At 30.6% G+C, this 23,625-nt stretch overlaps 2 protein-coding genes across 2 annotated transcripts; one reads left to right on the forward strand and one right to left on the reverse strand.

Moving 5' to 3' along the window:
• Positions 1-7,237: 7,237 nt before the first annotated feature.
• On the reverse strand, positions 7,238-7,777 carry BDCG_02798 (uncharacterized protein; the record flags this gene model as incomplete). Its single annotated transcript, XM_045418363.1, has 2 exons — positions 7,238-7,510; positions 7,595-7,777. The coding sequence occupies 2 exons, from the start codon at positions 7,775-7,777 to the stop codon at positions 7,238-7,240; spliced, it is 456 nt and encodes a 151-aa protein (XP_045274963.1).
• On the forward strand, positions 7,288-9,500 carry BDCG_02799 (CMGC/SRPK protein kinase). The gene is made up of 3 exons (XM_045418364.1): positions 7,288-7,567; positions 7,651-8,632; positions 8,695-9,500. Exons 2-3 carry the CDS (start codon positions 7,963-7,965, stop codon positions 9,453-9,455), a joined length of 1,431 nt encoding a protein of 476 aa, XP_045274964.1. The 5' UTR covers positions 7,288-7,567; positions 7,651-7,962; the 3' UTR covers positions 9,456-9,500.
• The last annotated feature ends 14,125 nt before the right edge of the window (positions 9,501-23,625 follow it).

The raw sequence follows: 23,625 nt of genomic DNA on the forward strand, positions 1-23,625 counted from the left end.
ATAAGACAGAATCATAAAAGATAAAAGCTGTTGAATCTAGTCACTGAATACTGTATTATATAGAGATCATGTAAGAGTAGTAACTAGTAGATAAAGAAAAAGTGTAAGAAAAGAAATAATGAATTGATCATCAACTGTAAGAGTCAGCTGTAAAAGACAAATATTATTATACATATCTCATTCATTTTCATATGTCACATGTTTAATCTATTTTCAACATCACATCATCTGAAAAATGCTAAAAACAAAGGAAATCTCAAAACTTGAGATCTGTAAGAAATTCAAGAGTTGTAAGTCACTCTTATAATAATACTGTATATGTCTCTGATTTCTCTACTGCTCTGTGTATGACATTAATATCATTTATTACAAGATTGACTGAAATGCTAATATAGAAATGCGCATGTATACACATAGAGAAATTAAAGAAGAGTATAGAACTCACAGAATCAGAAGTTAGAGCAGAAGAGACAGAGATAAAAGAAATAGAAGAAGAAGAAGATACAGAATCAGATAAATAATAATGAGAGTCATCTGAAACTGAATACTTATAACTCAGTGTGCACACAATCTTCTCTACAGAGAAGAAAGAGAAAGTGACAGAAGAAGCTTAAGAGTGAGAGAGAGTAGTCTTAGTAATATTATCATCTTCAATTAAAATGATCTCTGATATTGAAGCAACTAAGAACTATTATCAGTGTATAAAACTGTAAAAGCAGAAGTAATAATTACTGAATAAACACTCACTGATCTTAGAATTATACATATAATTACAACATACACAAGGCTTCTCAGAAAGAGAGAGAAAGACACAGAGAAATATAGAAAGTAGAATATAGTATGTAAACAGCTTATTCTCATAATAATATCTCAGATAAGATATACAAGTCTTATATCTATAAGTGTAAAAGAGTACAATATCTATATTCTTATTTCTAAAAACATGAATATCTTTTATCTGCATTACAAAGTCAGATAATAGATGTCAGAGAATAGACTGATACAGATTTATCATTCTGAAGAAATTCATCAGAGTGAATGTTTCTATGATATTGAACTTTACAGTAGTAAAAAGCTTCTTAATATCTGTGAATACTATGACTTCATGCACAGTAAAACTCATAATAATTTTCTCTAAGAACAGGAAAATCAGTGTCAGAAAGAAAAGATAAAAAATGAAAAGACTTATAATTTAGACACTATTGAGAGAGAAAGTGATTCTCTGATATGAATGAATAATTATCTTATTATGAATATTTAAAATAAATATAATAATCAGCATCTGTGACTGAGCTTTAAATAGTCATATTATACACAGTCTTTATACAATAAATCATTCTAGAAGTCAGCAAGAAGAGCGGGAGTGTACACACTGAGAGACATAGTTTATTAAGTCTACACAATATCTTCTTGAAATGAGAAGAGCTGGTAATGAAAGCAGAGGCAGCAAAACCAGAGGTTGCAGGAACAGGGGTAGCGGGAGTGAGAGAACCAGACACAGAGACAGGTGTAGAAGATTGAGAGACAGCAGCAGAAGAAGCAGGAAGAGACATGAAAGACTCAGTCATACATGGCACAGACAATTTCTTCATTATCACGTTCTTCAGGTTCTTGATCAATGATTCAATATTGAGTTCACTATCATCAGTGAACACAGAGCTGTCAACATATGAAAATTCTATACAAATAAAAACAAACATATCAGCATCTGTGTTCACACAAAATTGTGTTAGAAAACATGATCAGAAACTCACTGAGAAGGAAATAATCAGAGACATATAAGAAGATGAAGAAGATGTGTCATTTATAATAGTACATTCTGGCAATTGTTAGAAGATAAATAAGTCCTGATCACATATGTTTCACAACATATTACACTTACTGCTAATGAACTGCTCAGTATGAGTACTACAATGACACTTGTTATGAAAACAGAGAGTCATCGCCAGGAACACATACAATGTAATAGATGAACAGATAGAAAGAGTTGAACAGAAGAAGAAGTAGAAATCTGAGATAGTAATAGCATTTAATGATAATGATGATAAAGAAGATGATTGAAGAATGAGAAAAGTTAGTGAATGAGTGATATAATATAGTAAAAGTTTCTTTGTGAGAGTGTACATAAAATGCTAGCTGAATCAGAAATAGATTACATAATCATAAAACACTAGTGGCAAGCTAATCCGCATGAAGCTAGAATGTATGACATGGTCATGTGAGCGTGACTGAATCTGGTGAGAGAGAATGTGATTTGAAAGAACATATAACTGTTGAATAATAACACAGCTGCTTTCAAACTACTAGCATACAAATGTAAAGAAGGTCATAGCAGCCACTAATTAATTTAGTGTATGATATTACAATATATAAGAAGCCGGCGTACGCCTGTAATTATACGCTGGCTTAAGCAACCTTTGAATCACACATGTTTAATTTGAATAAAGATGAGAAAGAAAGATCTACACAGTCAGTAGAAAAACTCATCTATTTCTTTATATCACACACAGTATATACACTGTTAATCAGTTAATAATCATTGCTATATAACAAAGATAATTTCTAATCTGATAATCTTAAGAGTATAGAGACTATACTCTTAAAGAGAAGAGTATTATCATACTCTTAACTATGTTAAGATCTCATTGTAATTTCATACAGCTCATTACTTTTATATAGATAATTTCATTCTGTCTGAACTAGTTTTCAATCACTCTATAATATTATTCAGATATATCATAGAAAGATCTGATTAATAAATATAAGAATCTCGCTTTTATACAAGGTCAGTAGATTACTCTTTCTTGATAATGAGATGCTGCTAAGATATCACTTCAGCTATTCTCACTCATGAAATAAGAGAAGAGTATTCACTTATTATCTATATAAAATAACTAGATACTGACTTCTCATTAAAGAAGTCAGTGATTCATTTTTCTTCTACTGAAATATATACAAGAGTTACTATGTGTCTTATACAATCTTCTTAGTATACTAAGTATTATATCTGTGATATTCTTGCAATAACTCTGTAGTCTATGAGCTCACTATTCAAGCAAGATAGTTAAGCTCACTTATACAGCTTCTCAATAACTATCTCTATATAATGTCACTGACTAGTCACTGCTTCAGTTCCGCCACATTACAGATCTTCAAGTTATATAGATGATATTAATCTAGTCTACAGTTCAAAGATAATCAAAGAGAATTTAAAAGTGATTGAAAAAGCAGTAAAAAAAATCTTTGTTAGAGTAGATATCAATCTAATTCAATTTAATATGAATAAAACTGAGTTAATTCACTTTTTTTCAAGATTTAATAAGAAAAATCTAAGTCTAACTCTTTTGAATAAAGAGATTAAACCCAGTTTGAATGTTAAATAACTAGAAGTATGATTAAACTTCAAGTTGAATTTTAAATATCATATTCAACAAAGAATTATCAAGACAGAGAGACTACTAAATAGTGTAATCAGACTATTAAATACTGAGAGAGATCTATTCTTTCAGACTATGAGATAATTATATATAGTCTGTATTATCTCAGTAGCAGATTGTAGAGTTCAAGTTTAATGAAATAATCAAGATAATTTCACTGAACTCTTTCAGTCTGTAAAATAGAGCTTTGAGAAGAATTCTCAAAGTATTTAAATTATCTTCTATTAAAGCAATGAAAATTAAAGCTTCAATTTTATCTTCTACTATTTGATTTGAAAAGATCTGCATAAACTATGTTCTGAGAGTCATGAAGATGAGCTTAAATCATATAATCAGAGAAAGAGTCTCTTCTTCATTTCTATCAATTAACTTAGAAAATGAACTGAACTGAAATAGATTTCTTGATTGAAATGAGAATAATATATCAAAGAAAATGCTTTCTCAACTGTATAGACTATATTCACTGATTAAAAATCAATTTTCTTTATTAAATGTTGAGAAAATTAATCATGAGAAGATATCTCTCTGAAGAGAAAAGCTGAAATCTCTCATAGACTTATAAATAAGTGAACTATCTAAAGAGAGAGAATATGAACAGTATTTAAAGAAGATCTCTATAATCAATATAAAAGACTCTATTATAATTTACTCAGATGACTTAAAAAATAAGAGTTTAAATAGATTAGATGCAGACATTGCTTATACTGAAGATAATATTAATTTCATCTCAGATTTCTGAAATTTAAGCTGTGAATCTGAAGTCTTTGATGCTGAACTATTTATAATAGTAAAAGCTTTCAAACTGATTAAGATAAAATCTTATAAAAGAGAAAATAACTTGAAAGAGATATAAATATTCTCTGATAGTCAAGCAGCTTTGAAAAGACTTAAAAATAGTCAGATTTATAATAATCAAATGAATCTTGAGCTGATTTTAAATTCTGTTATAAAGATTTAAAAGAGAAGATTATTAAAACTGATAATTCATCTATACTAAGTTCCTGCTTATATAAATATTCATGACAATGAATTGACTAATTCAACAGTAAACAAGAGTTCAGAATTAAGCAGATCTATTCAAAAAACAGTATTCTAGTCTTTTATAAAGAGAAAGATAAAAGAATCTTATTTAAATAAGTAAAATGAAAGCTGACAGAAATAAAAGAAGAGTATACATTATTCAAGATTTAAGATAAAATTTAAGTAAAAATCTTATGTAATTAAATATAAAAAGAAAATATTCTCATCTATAATTCAGATGAAACTAGAATATGATTACTTCAAATCTTATATACAAAGATTTAATAATAGATTTGATTCAACAGAATACTTATTCTGCAATATAAATGAAAATTCTGAGTATATTATAATATATTATGCATTATATAATAGTCTCAGAGTCAGATTGAAGAAGAAGTATAATTTAAATCAATTAAATATAAGATTCTTATTCTCAACTGAGACAGAAATTAAATATCTAATAGACTTTCTATCAGAAACTCAAGCAGCTATAAGAAAACAGCTAAACTCAGAAATACCTGAATATGAAGAGATGAAAATTGATTAGATATAGTTTATTAAAACAGCTATATACTATCTTTTAATAATTTTAATTTATTATAGTCTCTCTTTACTTTACTTTTTCTTTTATTTTTTTTTTTATTCTTTTCTATCTATCTATTTAATATATCTATCTTTAAGACTGTGCTCTCTTTTCTTTTATCATGATATTATCAAATGATTTCAAAGTATCAGAAGATGTTAAAATACTGTAATTTATAAACAGTTTTTATATTCTAGGCTGGAATTTTCTGATTTTACATATCTGAAATTGATAAATGTATAATAGTTAACTTTATAGATATAGGAAAAATCCTGAGAACTAAAAGTTCTCAGATAGATGTCATAGTCTCTGACTACATACATCTATAATTGAAGAATAATAATAATAACTTATTTTATCAAGCTCAGCAGCAGACTCAGTGACGTAGTGATTAACTACACTACTATAAAGCCTTAATTAGCGGCCTTCCCCCCAGGGAATGAATGCTAAGAGAGGGCAGGTTTGAACTCTATAAGAGTTATTTTAATCACAGCTTTCACTGTTAAGTTATAAAACAGTACTGAGAGCTTTTAAATGCACTATAGTGAATCATCATCAAGCTTAAGATGTTCATTTCAGAGATTCTCAGACACTAATTCTCACTAATCTTAGAATTAACAGCTTCTCAGATGCTTCAAGTTAGATCAGTACTAGAGTAATTGAGATTTAAAGTATCTGCAGAATAGTGAATCATTATCAAGCTTAACTGATCAGATCTCATTCTTCTCACTCTAAACACTTACTTTCAGAGAATGAGATTTAAAAACTATTTAATTAGAACACTCTGAGCCTAGTAAGAATCTAGATAAGATGAGATCTAGATACTCTTAATAGATGATTAGTATAAGCAAGACTGTGACAGTCAATTGATAGACTGAAATACTGAGATTAATAGCTGAAAGATTAGAGACTTAACTAGAATTAAATAGCTCTGATATTATTCTTAGTGAGAATCTCACTTATAAGTAAGCTAGTTATAGAAGCTAGCTAAGTGACAGCTCTTTAGAGAAAATGATAATCTCTGAAGCAGGTCTGAGAGAACAGAGGCAGTGATTGATTATATAGAGTGTTAAAATATGTATATAGCTTAAGATATAAACTGTAGAGATCTTGTTCTGTAGTCTCTTTACTTTATCTTTTTCTTTATCTTTTTCTTTCAATTTCTTTCTATCTATTTATTTAATATGTCTATCTTTGAGACTGTGTTCTTGTTCTCTTTTCCTTTGTCATGATATTATCAAATAATTTCAAAGTATCAGAAGATGTTAAAATACTGCAATTTATAAACAGTTTTTGTATTCTAAGCTGGAATTTTCTGATTTTATATATCTGAAATTAATGAATGTATAATAGTTAACTTTACAGATATAGGAAAAACTCTGAGAACTAAAAGTTCTTAGGTAGATGTCATAGTCTCTGACTACATACATCTATAATTGAAGAATAATAATAATAATAATAAAGCTCAGCAGCTCAGATTATCACTCTGAGTATATTATAACTCAGCTCAATATATAGAGTATGACTGATAATTTGAAAACTTTTCAGCAAGAAGTGTTGATATACAGAAATGTCTGAGATTGAGTAAAGAAAAAGAGGACTGAAGTTATTAGAGTGATAAATGAAAGATTCTCAGAAACTAAGTCTCAATATCATTCTGCATCTCAGTATCAGATGAACTCTGACATAGCTGCTACATTAGATGATTCTGATATTTCAACTGTGACTGATGAAACTGAGGATATACAATGAAGCTTTGCTGCTGCAAACAAAGATGTGGAAGATGAAACCCAGATTCTGAACAGTAACCTCAAAAATCAAGGGTGGGTGATATAGTTGGGAACAAGATTACTCGGCGTTTAAACTGAAGCATTGTCAGCTTTCGTCGGCCTGTATAAGCCGGTGGATTTAGAAGACGCATCCAGCCCTTCCATATCCAGACGCAGTATATGTTTCCATACCGGCCTAGGCTATGCGAGTCGCATCCGTCATCGCCGCAAATATCAAAATTCGTATGATTGCCTTCATGGCGAGTCCTCCACAAATAAAAAGATAGTTTTAGGATTATGACAACATATTTTCGCTACATTAAGTGTCCGGATTTGAAAGTAATATGAACAAAACCAACACATTAAACAGTGCCCACTTTGTGCCAAAATGGAATGTATAACAATGCTCATTGCCTCCTTCCTGGCTCTTAATTCTGCTCGGGTAGGTGCGAGTAACCAATGGGACTGTCCACATATTCTTCAAGTAGGTCCTCAGCTGGCCAAACAACCTTTCCAGATCCCCTTCCACCCCGAGGAGTTTTGTCCTCCTTCTCTGGAGTATGTGTTGCCTCGTTTAGAACGAAGTCCTCTTTGTCATTCGTGTACCCATGCGATGCCACATGGAATTCCCGCTCCACCTGATCGTCGGCTTTGAAGGCGAAGGTGCCATGCCAGCCTTTGGGGTCTTTGACATGTCGGATCTGAGTCATGGTCTAGTTAGCACTCGACAATATATAACTAGTGTCTATGGCCAAGAGGTAAGGAAGGCAGGAACATAGAAACACACTCTCAAGGACTTGCAAGAAGCTGAGCAGGACTAACCGAATGAGAATCGCCTTAGGAGCAAGTTTTTGGTCTCGAGCTGTCGCATAGGCCAGGGCGACCAGAGTTTTTTTTTGACTTGAACTGATCGTGTTGCCGGCATAGAAAAAGTATCTGACAAACTTGGCGCCCCCTCTAGTAGCCATATTTTCAAGAAGCAACAATGTAGGAGCAGACACCACTAGCAAGAGTCCAAATGTTTTATATTTGATTGTAGGGATTATGAAGAGAGGGCCATCGCGCTCTTCTTATATTTTTATCTTTACCCTGTAAAGAGCGGGGGAAAGTACTGGCCCTGTTCACCATCCACCCATCACCACTTCGACTTATCATGGCATGTTACTCTAAAAGAACCGCTTCTTCTATCCTTGTTTTCTGGGCATCGAAGTCCCTTCAACTCTCGACTCCATTGTCACGTCCACCATCCATTTGCCGCTCTCGGAAGGTTGAGTTGAGCTTCTCATCTTCTTATTCATCAACGGTAATGTCGCGCGGGGAAGAAGATGGAAGGGAGCATCGCTTCGCCTACAACTGGATCGACGGTGCAGAGTCACTCAAAAGGTACAAACCTGGGGGTTATCATCCTATCATGATTGGGGATATGCTACACGAGCGATACCGCATCGTGGACAAGCTGGGTTTCGGAGGCTATTCAACTGTTTGGCTAGCCCAAGACACTCATCTGAAGCGCTACGTTGCTGTCAAAGTTGGCATAGCAAACTCGCTTCCGCATGAGACTAAGATCCTGCAAGCTCTTTCCGCGCCACTACCGTTGTCTTCGTTCCTACATCCAGGGCGCAATTCAATTCCTTTCATCCTAGATGAATTCAAGCTACACGGTCCCAATGGAACTCATCCATGCTACACAATGACCCCCGCACGATGCAATCTCAGAGAGGTCTCTTTTAGCCGCCTGTTTCCTCTTGAAGTTACGCGGGCGCTGTCGGGTGGCCTCGCAGTAGCTATTGCATATTTGCATTCACGAGGCTATGTCCATGGAGGTTTGTCATTGTCATAATTTTTGTGCCTGAATCCTCCTCAGCTAATATTCATCTTTATTTAGATATCCACCTTCGCAACATCTTAGTTAAACTCTCATCAAGTTTCGATCAGCTCTCGATCGAACAGTTATATGAAGAATATGACAAGCCTGAGACAGTCCCCATTATGGAGTGCAATGGCAAATCGCTTCCACCCAGTGTTCCAGCAAAGGCAGTGATCCCACTCCGCCTTGGGAAAAATGCAGAAGAATTCTCACTGTCTGACGCGCGTGTGCTTCTTAGTGACTTTGGCGAGGCATTTGCCCCAGCCTTGGAGGTTCGTCGCGGGGAAGACTGCCACACGCCGTTGGCTATGCGGGCCCCAGAAGCCCGATTCGAGCCGCATGCCCCGCTGTCATTTTCAGCAGACATTTGGAGCCTGGCCATAACAATCTGGGAGATTCTTGGCATGAAGGCCATTTTCAGTAGCGAATTCGCGACTGTGGATGACATAATCTCTCAGCAAATTGATGTGCTGGGACCAATTCCCTCAAAGTGGTGGGAGCGATGGGACGAACGGAGTCAATTCTTCAACCAGGATGGACGTCCGAAAGAATGCCGGGATGTGTGGCCTCCAATTGATGAAGCATTTGAGGAAGGCGTGCAGAAGTATCGATGGAAGCGTCGAGTAGGTGAGTTTGGTCGGGAGGAAACGGTTGCTCTCCTAGAATTGATGCGTCAAATGCTGGCATTCCAGCCAGAAGAGCGACCAACAGCCGAAGAGGTCCTCAAGTCAGAGTGGATGGTCAAGTGGGTGTTGCCTGATTTTAAGCGCAGTTTGTAGATAGGCCAAGCTCTCCAAGCAGGGTAGAAAAGGCCCAACAATGCAAAAAGAAGTATTATTAGTATCCATGTCTAGAAGGCTATATAGCAGGCGGGAAGAGCAAGAATCTAGTACCTAACCGTGCCATGCTTACTCACTCTCTGTAGTGTCACTACAGAGAGTGAGTAAGCATGGCACGGTTAGTAGCCTAGCAGCTAGCGACACCCTATCTACGCCTCTTTTTAGCTAGTCGACCTCTATCAGTTTACACAGTGAACCATGTAGTTATCGATTGACGTCCCACCGAGGCATTTAAATGATCACGATGCTTGGATTGGAGGTTATCCGAAGTTACATATGTTCGTTTTTCTAGTGATAACGTAATCAACCACCCAACGCCCGCGTACACCCAACGCCCGCCCAATCTTCATTTTTTCATCCATCTTCAAACACTCACAACATGCACCATGAAGCAGTTATACAAGCAGCAATTGATGATTTGAACACCACAATTGATTCCTAATTACACTGAGACTGCTAAAAAATATGGAATCAGTCAATATATATTATCACAGTGTTATAGAGGTGTTCAAACATTAAGAAAGAAAACAAGCTCTATTCACTGTAAAAATCTCTCAGATTCATAAGAAGAATGACTTCTTTTTCATATCAATTGATTGACAGATTGCAGTTTTCCTTGCATATCTCAAATCCTTTATAATCTCATTGTTGAGATTCTAAAAGCATCTATTAAAATCAACTGAGTGTTATGATTCTATCAGTATTATAAGAATGTAATCAAGTCACTCTATCTTTGAATAGACTGGCCGCTGAGATCATGAATTTCACATTTAGTCTCATTTAATCTGATCTCATACATTTCTTGATGTGAATTCTGCTGAGACTAATTATTAAAAAAACATGCAAAGTAACTATATATCAGATCTTAAAATAAAATCATAACTTAGAAAAAATAAGAAAGTGATCTTATTTAATTTTATTTAGTTTCATTCTTAATATAAAGTTACTATTTTTAGACATTTTAAGGTTTTTTTTAGACTGTTTTTATTTTTTTAAAAAGTAATACTTTTTGATAACACTTAAATAAGATTTAAAGTCATTTAAAGTAATAAAAATAATTTAAATTGAGAAGTGAAAATCATGATCTTATTTGAAAAATATAATAAGAGTAGATAGTAAGTTTCACTGAGACAGTATAAGACTACTATTTAATGTTAAAATAGTGTAATAAGATTAGTTAAATTAATAATAAGATTATTAAATATTCTGATTCTGATCTTAGACACAGTTACACAGTCAGTCTATCTTTGAAATATTAATTAAAAATGCAAGATTGCAGAGAATTCAATATATTTTAAGTATTATTTTAATCTTATAATAGATTTCTTTCTTTTACTGATTTCTTTCTTCTATTGATTTCTTTCTTCTACTAATTTCTTTCTTTTACTGATTTCTTTCTTCTACTGATTTTTTACTTCTTGCTAATTAATTTATAGCTACAGGTAAAAATCACTTAATATAACATTGAATCTGTGAATATTTACAACTTTGATGAGAAAGAATTTCTATTAGAACTCATTCACACTCTTAAATATATTATATTAATTACTTTACTTAAATTAGATTATATAATAGATGTAAGTCAGAATGACAGTTAAGAATTCATAACACTATTTATCTTAATTTATATAGATGAAACTTCACTCTCATCTGCTCTTATATATTAAGAAGAATCAAGAGATATACAAGATACTTAACTGAAGAATTTTAATAGTAAAAAGAATCAGGTTTACTTTACTGCTTTAGAAAATGAGTAAAGTAATAATAAATATAAATTAATATAATTAAAGAAGATCTTTGAACCTCTTATAAAAAAGAAAGTAGAATATGAATATAAACTTCTTATATTAGATAATCACTTCTCTTATATTAATATAGTATTTATTTATTATATAGATTATTATCAGATTCTACTTACTATTTTTTCTTCTTATTCTACACACTGATTACAGTTACTAAATATTGAAATATTTAAATCATTGAGTAAATCATACTTTAATCAACTGAATAAATAAATGAGAACTGAAATAAGCTTTATACACACTACAAAGAGACCTTTTTAAGAGCTATTTAATACTGTATGAAAGAAGATAGTTATATCTTTAAATATTATATATGTATTTACTACTACTAGTCTATATTCATTTAATTCAGAATAAGTTCTTAAAAAGCTTGTAATATAGTGTAAGAAGTCTACACTGAATAGATCAGTATAATATATAGATGTTATATAACAAAGAGAAAAACATTAGAGAAGAAAAGAAAGAGAAAGTGTGAGAATCAGTAATTGAGATGAATATTTATACACATATGTGATGACGTATGTGATGAAGCTTCAGAGTGGAAGAATATATGTGTGTTCATAGCAGCCGAGAATCAGTGATCAGAACATATACATTCATGACAGCTGAGAATTAATGATCAGAAATGACTGAGAATCAGAGTGTATATATTTAAGAGTGAAATGAAAGAATCTATGAAGTGTAACAGAATAGTCTATATAATTGATTAGACACAGCTTGTCATATTAGTCTCTCTCTTTCAGAAGCAGTTCTCATTAGTTAAGAGCTGCTGTTTCAGATAATATGAAACTGAGAGTTCAGATCAGTTAATTATTACTGACTCATTTTATAAGATATTATCAGCTGCAGCTGCAGAGTCTCTTATCAAGAATATTCTCAATCTCTCACTCAACCTTATTATCTTCTTCTATAATGTCTGATGACTGTCAGTCAGAAGTCAGCTGAGAGAGAAATGAATTGATAATAACACAGCATAGCAAGCTTATATGAAATATATTATGAATTTCTAATAATGTGTTAAAATAGTAGTTGTAACTATCTAGAACTTCTATCACTTTATATCTGATATAACAGTAATCTAGTGTATAAGATGAATATATGATTTATATATTCTTAAGATTCAATCATATCAGATCTTCTATCTTATATTATTTAACAGAGTCTTGATAAACATTGATTTAATTCTCTTGATCTTGTTTTACAGTTGTTATAAAGATCTCTGCTTAATTACAGATATCTCAGAGCTTTGTTATTATATTATCAGTGATCTGAATCAGACTGCAGAGATTCAGTGTAAACTGTATAATCTCTAGAAGATTTAATATCTTCATATGATAACTATATATAAGAAAGAACAGACTTATATCTGTTAAAAGAGTATCTTGATTATTGATAGTAATCTTTGCATGTAGAAGAAGATTATACTAATTATCTTATAAATAATTATAGAACTTATAAAGATAATTCTTTATAATCTAAATTATCTATTCTAATGCATCATCAGTCTCAGAGTGATAGATAGTTAATGAACAGTGTATAATCTTAAGAACTTGACAGATTCTTATTCAGAGAGTACTTATAAATTAACAGCTTTGATCTGATACTATAGATCTTAATAATTCATATATCTGATAGAATGAGCTCTGTAGAAAAGCTTCAGTAACTTATTCAGTATTTATCTTATTACAAGATTTCAATATTATATCTTTACTCAATTAATTCATAATAATCAGAATATTTCTATAACTCTTACTCTTAGATAGATTAATAGTGAAGTTAATTACTATATCTTATCAGATTCTATCAGAAATATTAAGTGATTTTAATAGATCTTTTCTACAGTTCTTTCATAAAATAACAGAAGAACAGTAATTACAGTTTCAGATAAAGTATCTGATACTGTTTAATATCTCAGATTAGTAGAACTCTCAGAAGATCATTCTATATAGTTATTTACAGTCTGAATAATCAGTTATATATAAATTATATATCTCTTATATTATCTGAATGTGTAAGAGTTCAGAGTGAGAAACTCAGTGTTATTTATAAAATTATAAAGTATTATTATTATTAATTAAATATTCTGAGATATCAGTTCTTATACATAGTTCTGAGAAAAATCAGAGTACTTCTTGACATACTGCTTCAGTGAGTGTTTAAAGAAGTTTATCAGTTTGAGCTGCTGTATGTTATAGCTTATTTAATATAGATTCAGAAGAAGTTAAGATATCAGTGATAGTTCTAATTGAAGAAGCATGTATAGTGCTGTGAGCTGTTTCATCTTAATTAACTAGTATCTTCAGATTCAAGAGCTGATACTCTCAGTTCATTCAGTAAGTATCTGTTATATTGAATGATATATCTTACTCTTATTATGAGAGAGCATCTATCATCAAGTTCTGACTGTCAGAACAGTAGTGTATTGTAAAATAAAAGTAGCTTAAGAACTCAGATTATTATATCTGTCATTCAGTGAGTTTACAGATAGTTATAAAGTATTTAAGATTCTTATAATCTATAACTATCTCAAATTCAGAGATACTTCAAAGTTCAGAGTCTCATTCTTTTAAACAGTGTACAATTATAAGAAGTTTCTTATCATAGATCTCATAATTGCATTCAGTGAGACTCAGTTTCTTAGATATGAAAACACATGATTGTAGAATATTTTCATTATTATATTATAATATCACTTCTTCTATTATATAGTCAGAGATAGACTGGCTGCTGAGACTATGAATTTCACATTTGATCTCATTTGATCTGATCTCATACATTTCTTGATGTGAATCCTGCTGAGACTAGTCATTAAAAAAACATGCAAAGTGACTATATATCAGATCTTAAAATGAAATCATGACTTGAAAAAAATAAGAAAGTGATCTCATTTAATCTCATTTAGTCTCATTCTTAGCATAAAGTTACTATTTTTAGTTATTTTAAGGTTTTTTTTAGACTATTTTTAATTTTTTAAAAAGTAACACTTTTTGATAACACTCAAATGAGATTTAAAGTCATTTAAAGTAATAAAAATAATTTAAATTGAGAAGTGAAAATCATGATCTCATTTGAAAAATGTGATAAGAGTAGACAGTAAGTCTCACTGAGACAGTATGAGACTACTATCTAATGTTAAAACTGAGTAATGAGATCAGTCGAATTGATAATGAGATCAGTCGAATTGATAATGAGACTATCAAAAAATCTGGTCCTGGTCTCAGACACGGTCACACGGTCAGTCTAGTCAGAGAAATCAGCTTCAATAACTATCTTATAATCAGAATTGAATATTATCAGTAGAGAGATATTAATGAATATCTTCTTCATCTGTATAAATACAGCTTCAGTGTTCACTGATCATTGAAATACTGAGTTCTTCTTAGTGAGTTCTGTAAGTAATCTTATAATATCTGAGAAGTTTCATATAAATCACTGATAGAAGTTAGTGAATTCAATGAAGCTTTATATATCTTTCACAGTATGTGAAGCTTTTCATTCAAGAATGATAGAGATCTTCTCAGAATTTATTTAAATCTTCTTATCAGCTTCTATAATAAAACTCAGATACTTGATATTCTTAACTTCAAAATCATACTTATTAATATCTATTAGTAGTTCTACTTCTTGTAGCTGTTGTAATATCTTTCACACATATTCTTGATATTCTTTTCTGAATTCATCAGTGAAGATGAGAATGTTATCAAGATATACAGATATGAATTTATCAAGGAAATCTCAGAGTGCTTAGTTGATATACTTCTGAAATATACTGAGAGTGTTAGTCAGTTCAAAGAGTGTGACTACTCATTCAAAGAGATTATATCATGTTCAGAATGTTATAAGCCACTCATCTTCTTCAGTAATGTGAATCTTATGAAATATGCTAATAATATCTAGTTTTGTAAATAATTGAGCTCATCTGATCTGTGCTAGAGTTTCATTGATAAGAGATAAGAAATATCAATCTTTCTTTATCAATCTGTTCAGATCTCAATAGTTTACACAGAATCAGAGTTCTTTATCTGACTTCTTTGTAAAGAGAATAGAAGCTGCAGCAGAAGAGTTACTAATATATATGAATTTCTTATTTAATAGATTATTGAGTATCTTCTGAAGAAGAAGAAGTTCATCTTAAGATATATTATAAAGAGAGTCTTACAGTGACTCAGAGTTCTTATCATTCTTCTTTTCTAACTTGATACTGTGATTCACTTCTGAGTCTTGTAAAGAAGGTATATTTATAATATTATCTTATCAGAAGACATCTAGATATTCATAATATTATTGAGAGAGTTTTGTATAAGAATCTGTTATTGTAGTATAGAATAACTTTTCTAGAGCTTTCTTAATATTAGTCAGACTGATAGAATAGATTGATACATAATTCTGCTGTCAGTGACTTTGTTAGCAGTTTTAATAACTTCTTTTTTAAAGTATTTTATAAGCATTGACAGAGATCTGTGTCAGGTTCATAGTTTTATAAATATTATCTTCATGAATTCTATTATTATTAGAGAATATTAAACTTCTGTTTCAAGTGTTTAATAAAATATCTTATTTAGATAGTCAGGTAAGTTCTAATATTAAATTATAATCAAGATTATTAACTTTATATACATAGGCATCTTCACACTGATATTCTTCAATATCTATGTTTAGTTTTATTATATAATGAGTGTAAACATCTTTTACATTATTAAATTCTGCAAGAAGTTGAGATTTTGATACGAGAATACACTGAAGATTATAATGTCTTACAACTGAAGATTTTATCATTATATAGTGACATAGATCACTGTCTACCATGACTTTCATATTATATATATTATCAATCACAGTAGATATAAGAATTGTATTTATTGTTATTTTCTCTTTAAATTATTATCATCTGACCTCTTTAAGCTTCTGTTTACAAATTTGAACAGAAGCTAATCTTTTCTCTGATTCACTGAGATATTCTTATAGTTATCTTCTGAATCTTTCTCTGATATAATGTAATTAACATGGACAGACACTGATTCATTCTTTAAACAAGAAGACACTGATCTTTCTCTTGAGTATAAAGATTAGACTGACCGTGTGACCGTGTCTGAGACCAGGACCAGATTTTTTGATAGTCTCATTACTAATTCGACTGATCTCATTACACAGTTTTAACATTAGATAGTAGTCTCATACTGTTCCAGTGAAACTTACTGTCTACTCTTATCACATTTTCCAAATAGAATCATGATTTCCACTTCTCAATTTAAATTATTTTTATTGCTTTAAATGACTTTAAATCTCATTTGAGTGTTATCAAAAAGTGTTACTTTTTAAAAAATTAAAAATAGTCTAAAAAAAACCTTAAAATGTCTAAAAATAGTAACTTTATGCTAAGAATGAGACTAAATGAGACCAAATGAGATCACTTTCTCATTTTTTTCAAGTCATGGTTTCATTTTAAGATCTGATATATAGTCACTTTACCTGTTTTTTTGATAGCCAGTCCCAGCGGGATTCACGCCAAGAAATGTATGAGACCAGATCAAATGAGATCAAATGTGAAATTCATGGTCCCGGCGGCCAGTCTAATAAAGATATATAGATTGATTAACAGTTAAAAGCAATGTACTCTGATCAGTTACAGTTGAAGCACACTTCACATTGATATCAATCAGTGACTTCTTCAGAAGTGATCTCAGAAACTCAGAAGCCTGTTCAAACAGTGAAAACTCTTGCTTATATATAGACATTTGAATCTATTCAGTTCATAATATCTGTATCATTACTGTTACTTCTCTTCAGTATAAATATATAAGTGACTGAGATGTAACATCTTCTGTCACTGTTCTGTATACTCTTGAGCTTGATAAGATAATCATTCAATATTCAGAGCTATGTGCAGAAACTCTTATAAGTTAAGTCTTTATTTACACTTATAAGAGTCTGTAAGAGTTTGAAAGTTAATATCTTCTTAAGCATGCTAATCTTCATTCAATTCTCTCAAGATTAATTATCTACTTCTAAGATCTTGATATTGAAGTCAGAAATAAATATTATAAGAGAAATGTTTCTCTATCAGATACTCTGTAATTAATTTAACATCTTCTATTATATGACAGTGTCTTAAAACAGAATATCAAGATATTTTATAATATTATCAGGTGTTTACAACACTGATTTATATACTTTTATTCATGAATAAAACTTCTGTTTCATATAATTCTTCAATTATTCATTAATATGTCAATCTTGATTAATTAATAAACTGATGATATTCTCATCTACACTCAGTTTTACAAGCATTTTCATTCTTCATGATAAGTAGAGAGTGAGATCAGAAGTATTAAAATATATAAGAGTATCTAAGTATTCTTTCAGTGCTTTTATATTTAATTCTGTAGATGTTGAAATCACATGAGTTAATTATTAAATCTCTTTATATTGAAGTTGTTACATTGCATACATATCAGCTATTTATTATTATTATAATTTCAACATTACTCAGAGTCACTGTGGCATCATGTCTATACTTATGTTTGAGAGTTTTATATTATCATTAGATATGATTATATCAATTATCAGATATATAATTGTATAAATATCTTATACATCTGAGTGTCAGAACTTGTCACACTCCCGGCTGTGTCAAGGCCTCATTGCGGTTCCACACGGCTCATCGCTTTCATGCGGATGATTTCATTCTGTCTGAACCAGTTTTCAACCACCTGATGACATCATTTGAATATATCATAGAAAGATTCGATTGATGAATATGAGAACCTCACTTCTATACAAGGTCAGCAGATTACTCTTTCTTGACAATGAGATGCTACTGAGGTATCACTTCAGCTATTCTCACTCATGAAATGAAAGAAGGGTATCTGCTCATTATCTATATAGAATAGCTAGATGCTGGCTTCTCATTAAAGAAGTCAGTAATTCATTTTTCTTCTACTAAAATATATATAAGAGTTACTGCATGTCTCATACAATCTTCTTAGTATACTAAGTATTATATCTGTGATATTCTCACAATAACTCTGTAGTCTACAAGCTTGCTATTTAAGCAAGATAGTCAAGCTTAGACTGACTGCTGAAACCATGAATTTCACATTTAATCTCATTTGATCTGATCTCATACATTTCTTGGCATGAATCCCGCTGAGACTGGCTATTAAAAAAACATGTAAAGTAACTATATATCAGATCTTAAAATGAAACCATGACTTGAAAAAAATGAGAAAGTGATTTCATTTGATCTCATTTAGTCTCATTCTTGACATAAAGTTACTATTTTTAGACATTTTAAGGTTTTTTTTAGACTATTTTTAATTTTTGAAAAAGTAACACTTTTTGATAACACTTAAATGAGATTTAAAGTCATTTAAAGCAATAAAAATAATTTAAATTGAGAAGTGAAAATCATAATCTCATTTAGAAAATGTGATAAGAGTAGACAGTAAGTCTCACTGAGACAGTATGAGATCACTATCTAATGTTAAAACTGTGTAATGAGATCAGTCGAATTGATAATGAGACTATTAAAAAATCTGGTTCTGGTTCCAGACACAGTCACACAGTCAGTCTAGTCAAGCTCACTTATACAGCTTCTTAAACAACTACTCTTATATAATATCACTGACTAGTCATCACTTCAGTTCTATTACATTATAATTCAAATCACTTGACCTAATTATACATTTGAATCAGTCAAGCTTTAACAGACTAATATAATCTCACACACTTACACTGAGACTGACTCAACTTCACTCTCTGAGAAAAACACTACATCATTCTCTAGAGTGTGTACATCTCTATCTCAGCAGAAATTCAAGATTTCTGAACTCACTGCATATTTTAGCATGAGCTCTTCAACTGCTCTGTCATCATCACAGCCTCTACACATCTACATCTATCATGAAGATAGAGAGATTAAGATCAGAGATTCACTGAGATATAAGAAAAATATCTTGTCTGAATTTCACAGCTTTATTCATATTCTTGAACAGAAATTCTGTCTTAATTTAAGTCAGTATAATACTTATAAGATATAAGTAATATACACTGTTAACCTTCTTGAAGGCATCTCTGTGACTACTTGAGTCATCAAGAAGAGAGAGCTTGAGCATATCAATACTGTCATAACTTGAGAAGAATTCAAGAACTTTCTACTAAATTAAATTGAAGACTACTACAACTGCAGCTTCACAGCAGCACAGCAGTTCAACTTATTATATCAATAAGATTATAAGAATTCTTCTAATTTCAATATAAGATTTGAAGAATATTGAGAGAAATTAACTGATAATTTGAATCAATTAAAAACACAGCTTTATCTCACAAAGCTGACTTATAAGATGTGAATAATAATATTATAATATCAGAGTTTATCAATCAATTATACTGAGCTTGTTAATCTGACTTCTTGAATCTATTTAAATAATCAATTCTCTGAGAAAAAGACTAATAAGATCTCTTCTAAGTAATCAATAACAGAATCTAAACAGTATCATAACAGCTTCAGTGTGAAAAAAGTAAAGAAGAATTCTAAGTATTCTAATTCTTCACTCACTGTAAAGAAATATTAAAAAAGATTTGATAAAGATCTCTGTTTCAACTGTAAAGCTGATAATTACTATATCAGTGATTATAGAAAGCTGAAGAAGAGAAGAAACTGAGAAGATATCTTTTCAAAGTTGACTTCTCTTCTGACAAATGTATTCACAGAAGATAAAGAAGAGAAAGAAAAGAATTAATAATTCTCATATCTCTGAGTTTATATTATAATCACACTAAATATTCTGAATAAGAAGATATCAGTAAGATGTTTACTTAACTTTAAGATAAATACTAACTTCATATTCTATTTCTTTTCTTTGATAAAGAGTTAAAAGAAGATAGATCTGTCAGATTATATGAAATTTACTGATGAAATAAAATATCACTATTTTAACATAATTCAAGCAAAGTGTGTGATCACAGACTTAGAAGAAATCTTTAAAAAGAGCAGTCTGCTTCTCTATACAGTTAATATCATAGATGAGAATATCATTCTATATCTTCTATAATTGAGAGAAAACAATTCTCTTATTAACTGAGTCACTCAGATATAACAGTATCATCTCACTAATGAAGAGATAGTAATAGAGAAATCTGAAGAGTTTCATTAGAAGAATCTTGAGAAAAAGATTGAGTTAATATACTGTGTAACAGATGATTGAAACTTGAGAATAGATGAAGAAGCTATCATTCTCACTGCAAGATTAGCAGTAGTATCTGTTATTAAAAATAAATATACATAACATCTCTTTACAGATTTTAAGAATGTCTTTTCAGAAAGAGAAGCAGTGAAGTTTTCTGATATTAAGATATAATATAAGATTCATCTTGAAGATAGTGTAACAGTGCTGTACAGGTCTCTTTACAACTTATCTGTAAAGAAATTGAATATTCTGTGTAAATACCTTAAAGAAGTGCAATCAAAGAACTGAATACATTTATTAAAGAGTTCAGCAGAGATGTCTATACTCTTTATACTCAAGAAGAATGATAGACTATGTCTATATATAGACTACAGAGATCTCAATAAGATAATAGTTAAGAATTGCTATTTATTATCATTGATTAATAAGATGATTGATCAATTATCTGAAGTAAAGATATTCTCAAAGATTAATATACAGAATATCTATCATAGAATCAGAATTAACAAAGACAATATTTGAAAAACAGCTTTTCATACTAAGTACAGCAATTTTGAATATCTTGTTTTATCTTTTGATCTTTGTAATGCTTCAGTCATCTTTCAGATCTATATAAATAAGACACTGCAGAGCCTTATTAATGTCTTCTGTATAGTATATCTGAATGACATTCTAATCTTCTTGAAATCAGAGAAAGAACATAATACTCATGTTTAAGAAGTATTAAGTCACTTAAGACAGTATTAACTTTATACAAACACTGAAAAATGCTCATTCTACATACAGAAGATTAATTTCTTAGATTATATTATTAAGATGAACAGTATTTCAATGAACAGAAGCTGAGTCTCTGTTATTGAGAACTGATCAGCACTGTAGATATACTGCAAGATACAGATATTTCTGAAATTTACAAATTTCTACAGATAATTCATCTATATATATTCACAGATTACTGTCTCTCTTACAGATCTATTAAAGAGAAGTGTGAAAGATAGAAAAACAGAACTGTTTATTCTTACTCAAGACACTGTGCAGATATTTGTGAAATTGAAACAAGCTTTCATAGATGTCATAATACTGAATCACTTTAACTCTGACTTACTCAGTCACTGTGAGACTGATGCATCTGAGAATGAGATCTATGAAATCTTTTCACAGTTAACACTGAAAGTCTTTCAATATTAAAAGAATCAGAGAATAATTATTTCTGAGAAAATAGACAATAAATTATCTGTGAAAGAAGACTTTTTCACAGAGTCTATAAGATACTATGAATAAAGATCAGTGATCTTCTTCTTCAAGATATTATCACTTATACAGAGAAGATATAATACTCATAATCAGAAGATATTAGTAATTATCAAATTCTTTAAGATCTGATAATATTATCTTCAGAGTAGTAAGTACTCAGTGTAAGTTCTCACTGATTATATAAATCTGCATTACTTCTTGATAACAAAGAGCTTGATAGAACATCAAGTCAGATAAGCAGAGCTGCTTTCAGAGTATGATTTCTATATTTAATACTGTTCAGATCAGCTTAACTCTGTCAACACACTGTCTAGATAATCTAATTATAATATTATTAATACAGAGAAGAATTCTATACAAGAATCTCTGCTATCACTGCAGAAGAAGCTAGCTGCAGAAGATTGAAATTCTCTGAAGCTCAGAAACATGTGGTTCGGAAGAACGTACGACCGTCGGATAATAACGCGGCCGCTTCCGAACTACTAGCGTACGCGTACGAATGTAAAGGGGCCATAGCGGCCGCTAATTAATTTAGCGTACGAGATTCAATATATAAGAAGCCGGCGTACGCCTGTAATCGTACGCTGGCTGAAGCAACCTTTGAATCACAAACAGCACTGAAGAGACAGCTGTGTGACTTAGTATAGAAGATGAAAGAAAACTCAGGTCTCTGCAGAGAACTGATACTGAAGATTATAAGCTTCTTATATCACATCTTATAATTATTGAATTGATAAAGAATAAAATAGTCTATAATCTTTCAATCTGAATACTTTTGAAATTTATTAATAAATTATAGAAGAGAAATATCTCTACTGCAGCTTGAATTCAGAAGTTAAAGAAGAAAGAATTCAGTTTAAACTTGAAAGAGACAGACTCTGAGTGAGACAGTACTGCTAAGAAATCAAGTCACTGATAACTAGAAGAATATGAACTTCTACTACTAAATAATTCAGTCTTCATCTCTCATAGCAGAGTAGTATGTCAGAAGTTATTGAGAATTCATCATAATAATTTCTATACAGAGCACTTCAGGTTAGAGAAGACTGAGAAGCTTCTAAAATATAAATATATTTAAGACAAGCTTCAGACAGATGTCAAAGAGTATATTAAAACTTATAATATCTATCAAAGAATAAAGATTCTGCAGTATAAGTAATATAGTGAGTTGATATCACTGCCTGTTTTAAAGAGCTTATAATAGAATCTATCAATGAATTTCATAGTTAATCTACTGAAGTTAACAAGAGTTAAAGAATATAACTTAATTTTAATCATTATTGATCACTTCACAAAGATGATCAGATATACTTCTATTTATAAAAAGATTAAAGCCTCTGAATTGACTGACCTGTTTTTAAATATCATTATTCATAATCACAGTGCTCTGAAATTATTAATAACAGATTGAGAATTCCTCTTCATCAGTAGATACTGATCAGCTTTTTACTATTATCTTATCATAAGACATCTTCTCAGTACTGTATTCTATTCACAGATAGATGATCAGACTGAATATCAGAATCAGACACTAGAATAGCATCTTCAAGCATTCTATTTATATTATTAGAATGATTGACTTAAACATCTTCTAATCACTGAATTTATATATAACAATGCAAAGAATACAATCTTAAAGATATCTTCTTTCTATGCTTATTATAAATATAATTCTTCATTACTCAGTGATATTGCAGATGATGTTTTAAAGAAGAGAATAGACAGTCAGAATGTCAGATAGATATAGAAAATAAAGTATTTCTCAGTATCAGAAGTAAAAATGAGATTGAAACTTTTAAATAAAATTTATAAGAAGATGATGAAAAGTATCTATTATACTCAGAAGTAGTAGATAAAATACTATAA

This window comes from Blastomyces dermatitidis (assembly GCF_000003525.1).
Source record: "Blastomyces dermatitidis ER-3 genomic scaffold supercont1.3, whole genome shotgun sequence".
In the NCBI taxonomy this organism is placed as follows: domain Eukaryota; kingdom Fungi; phylum Ascomycota; class Eurotiomycetes; order Onygenales; family Ajellomycetaceae; genus Blastomyces; species Blastomyces dermatitidis.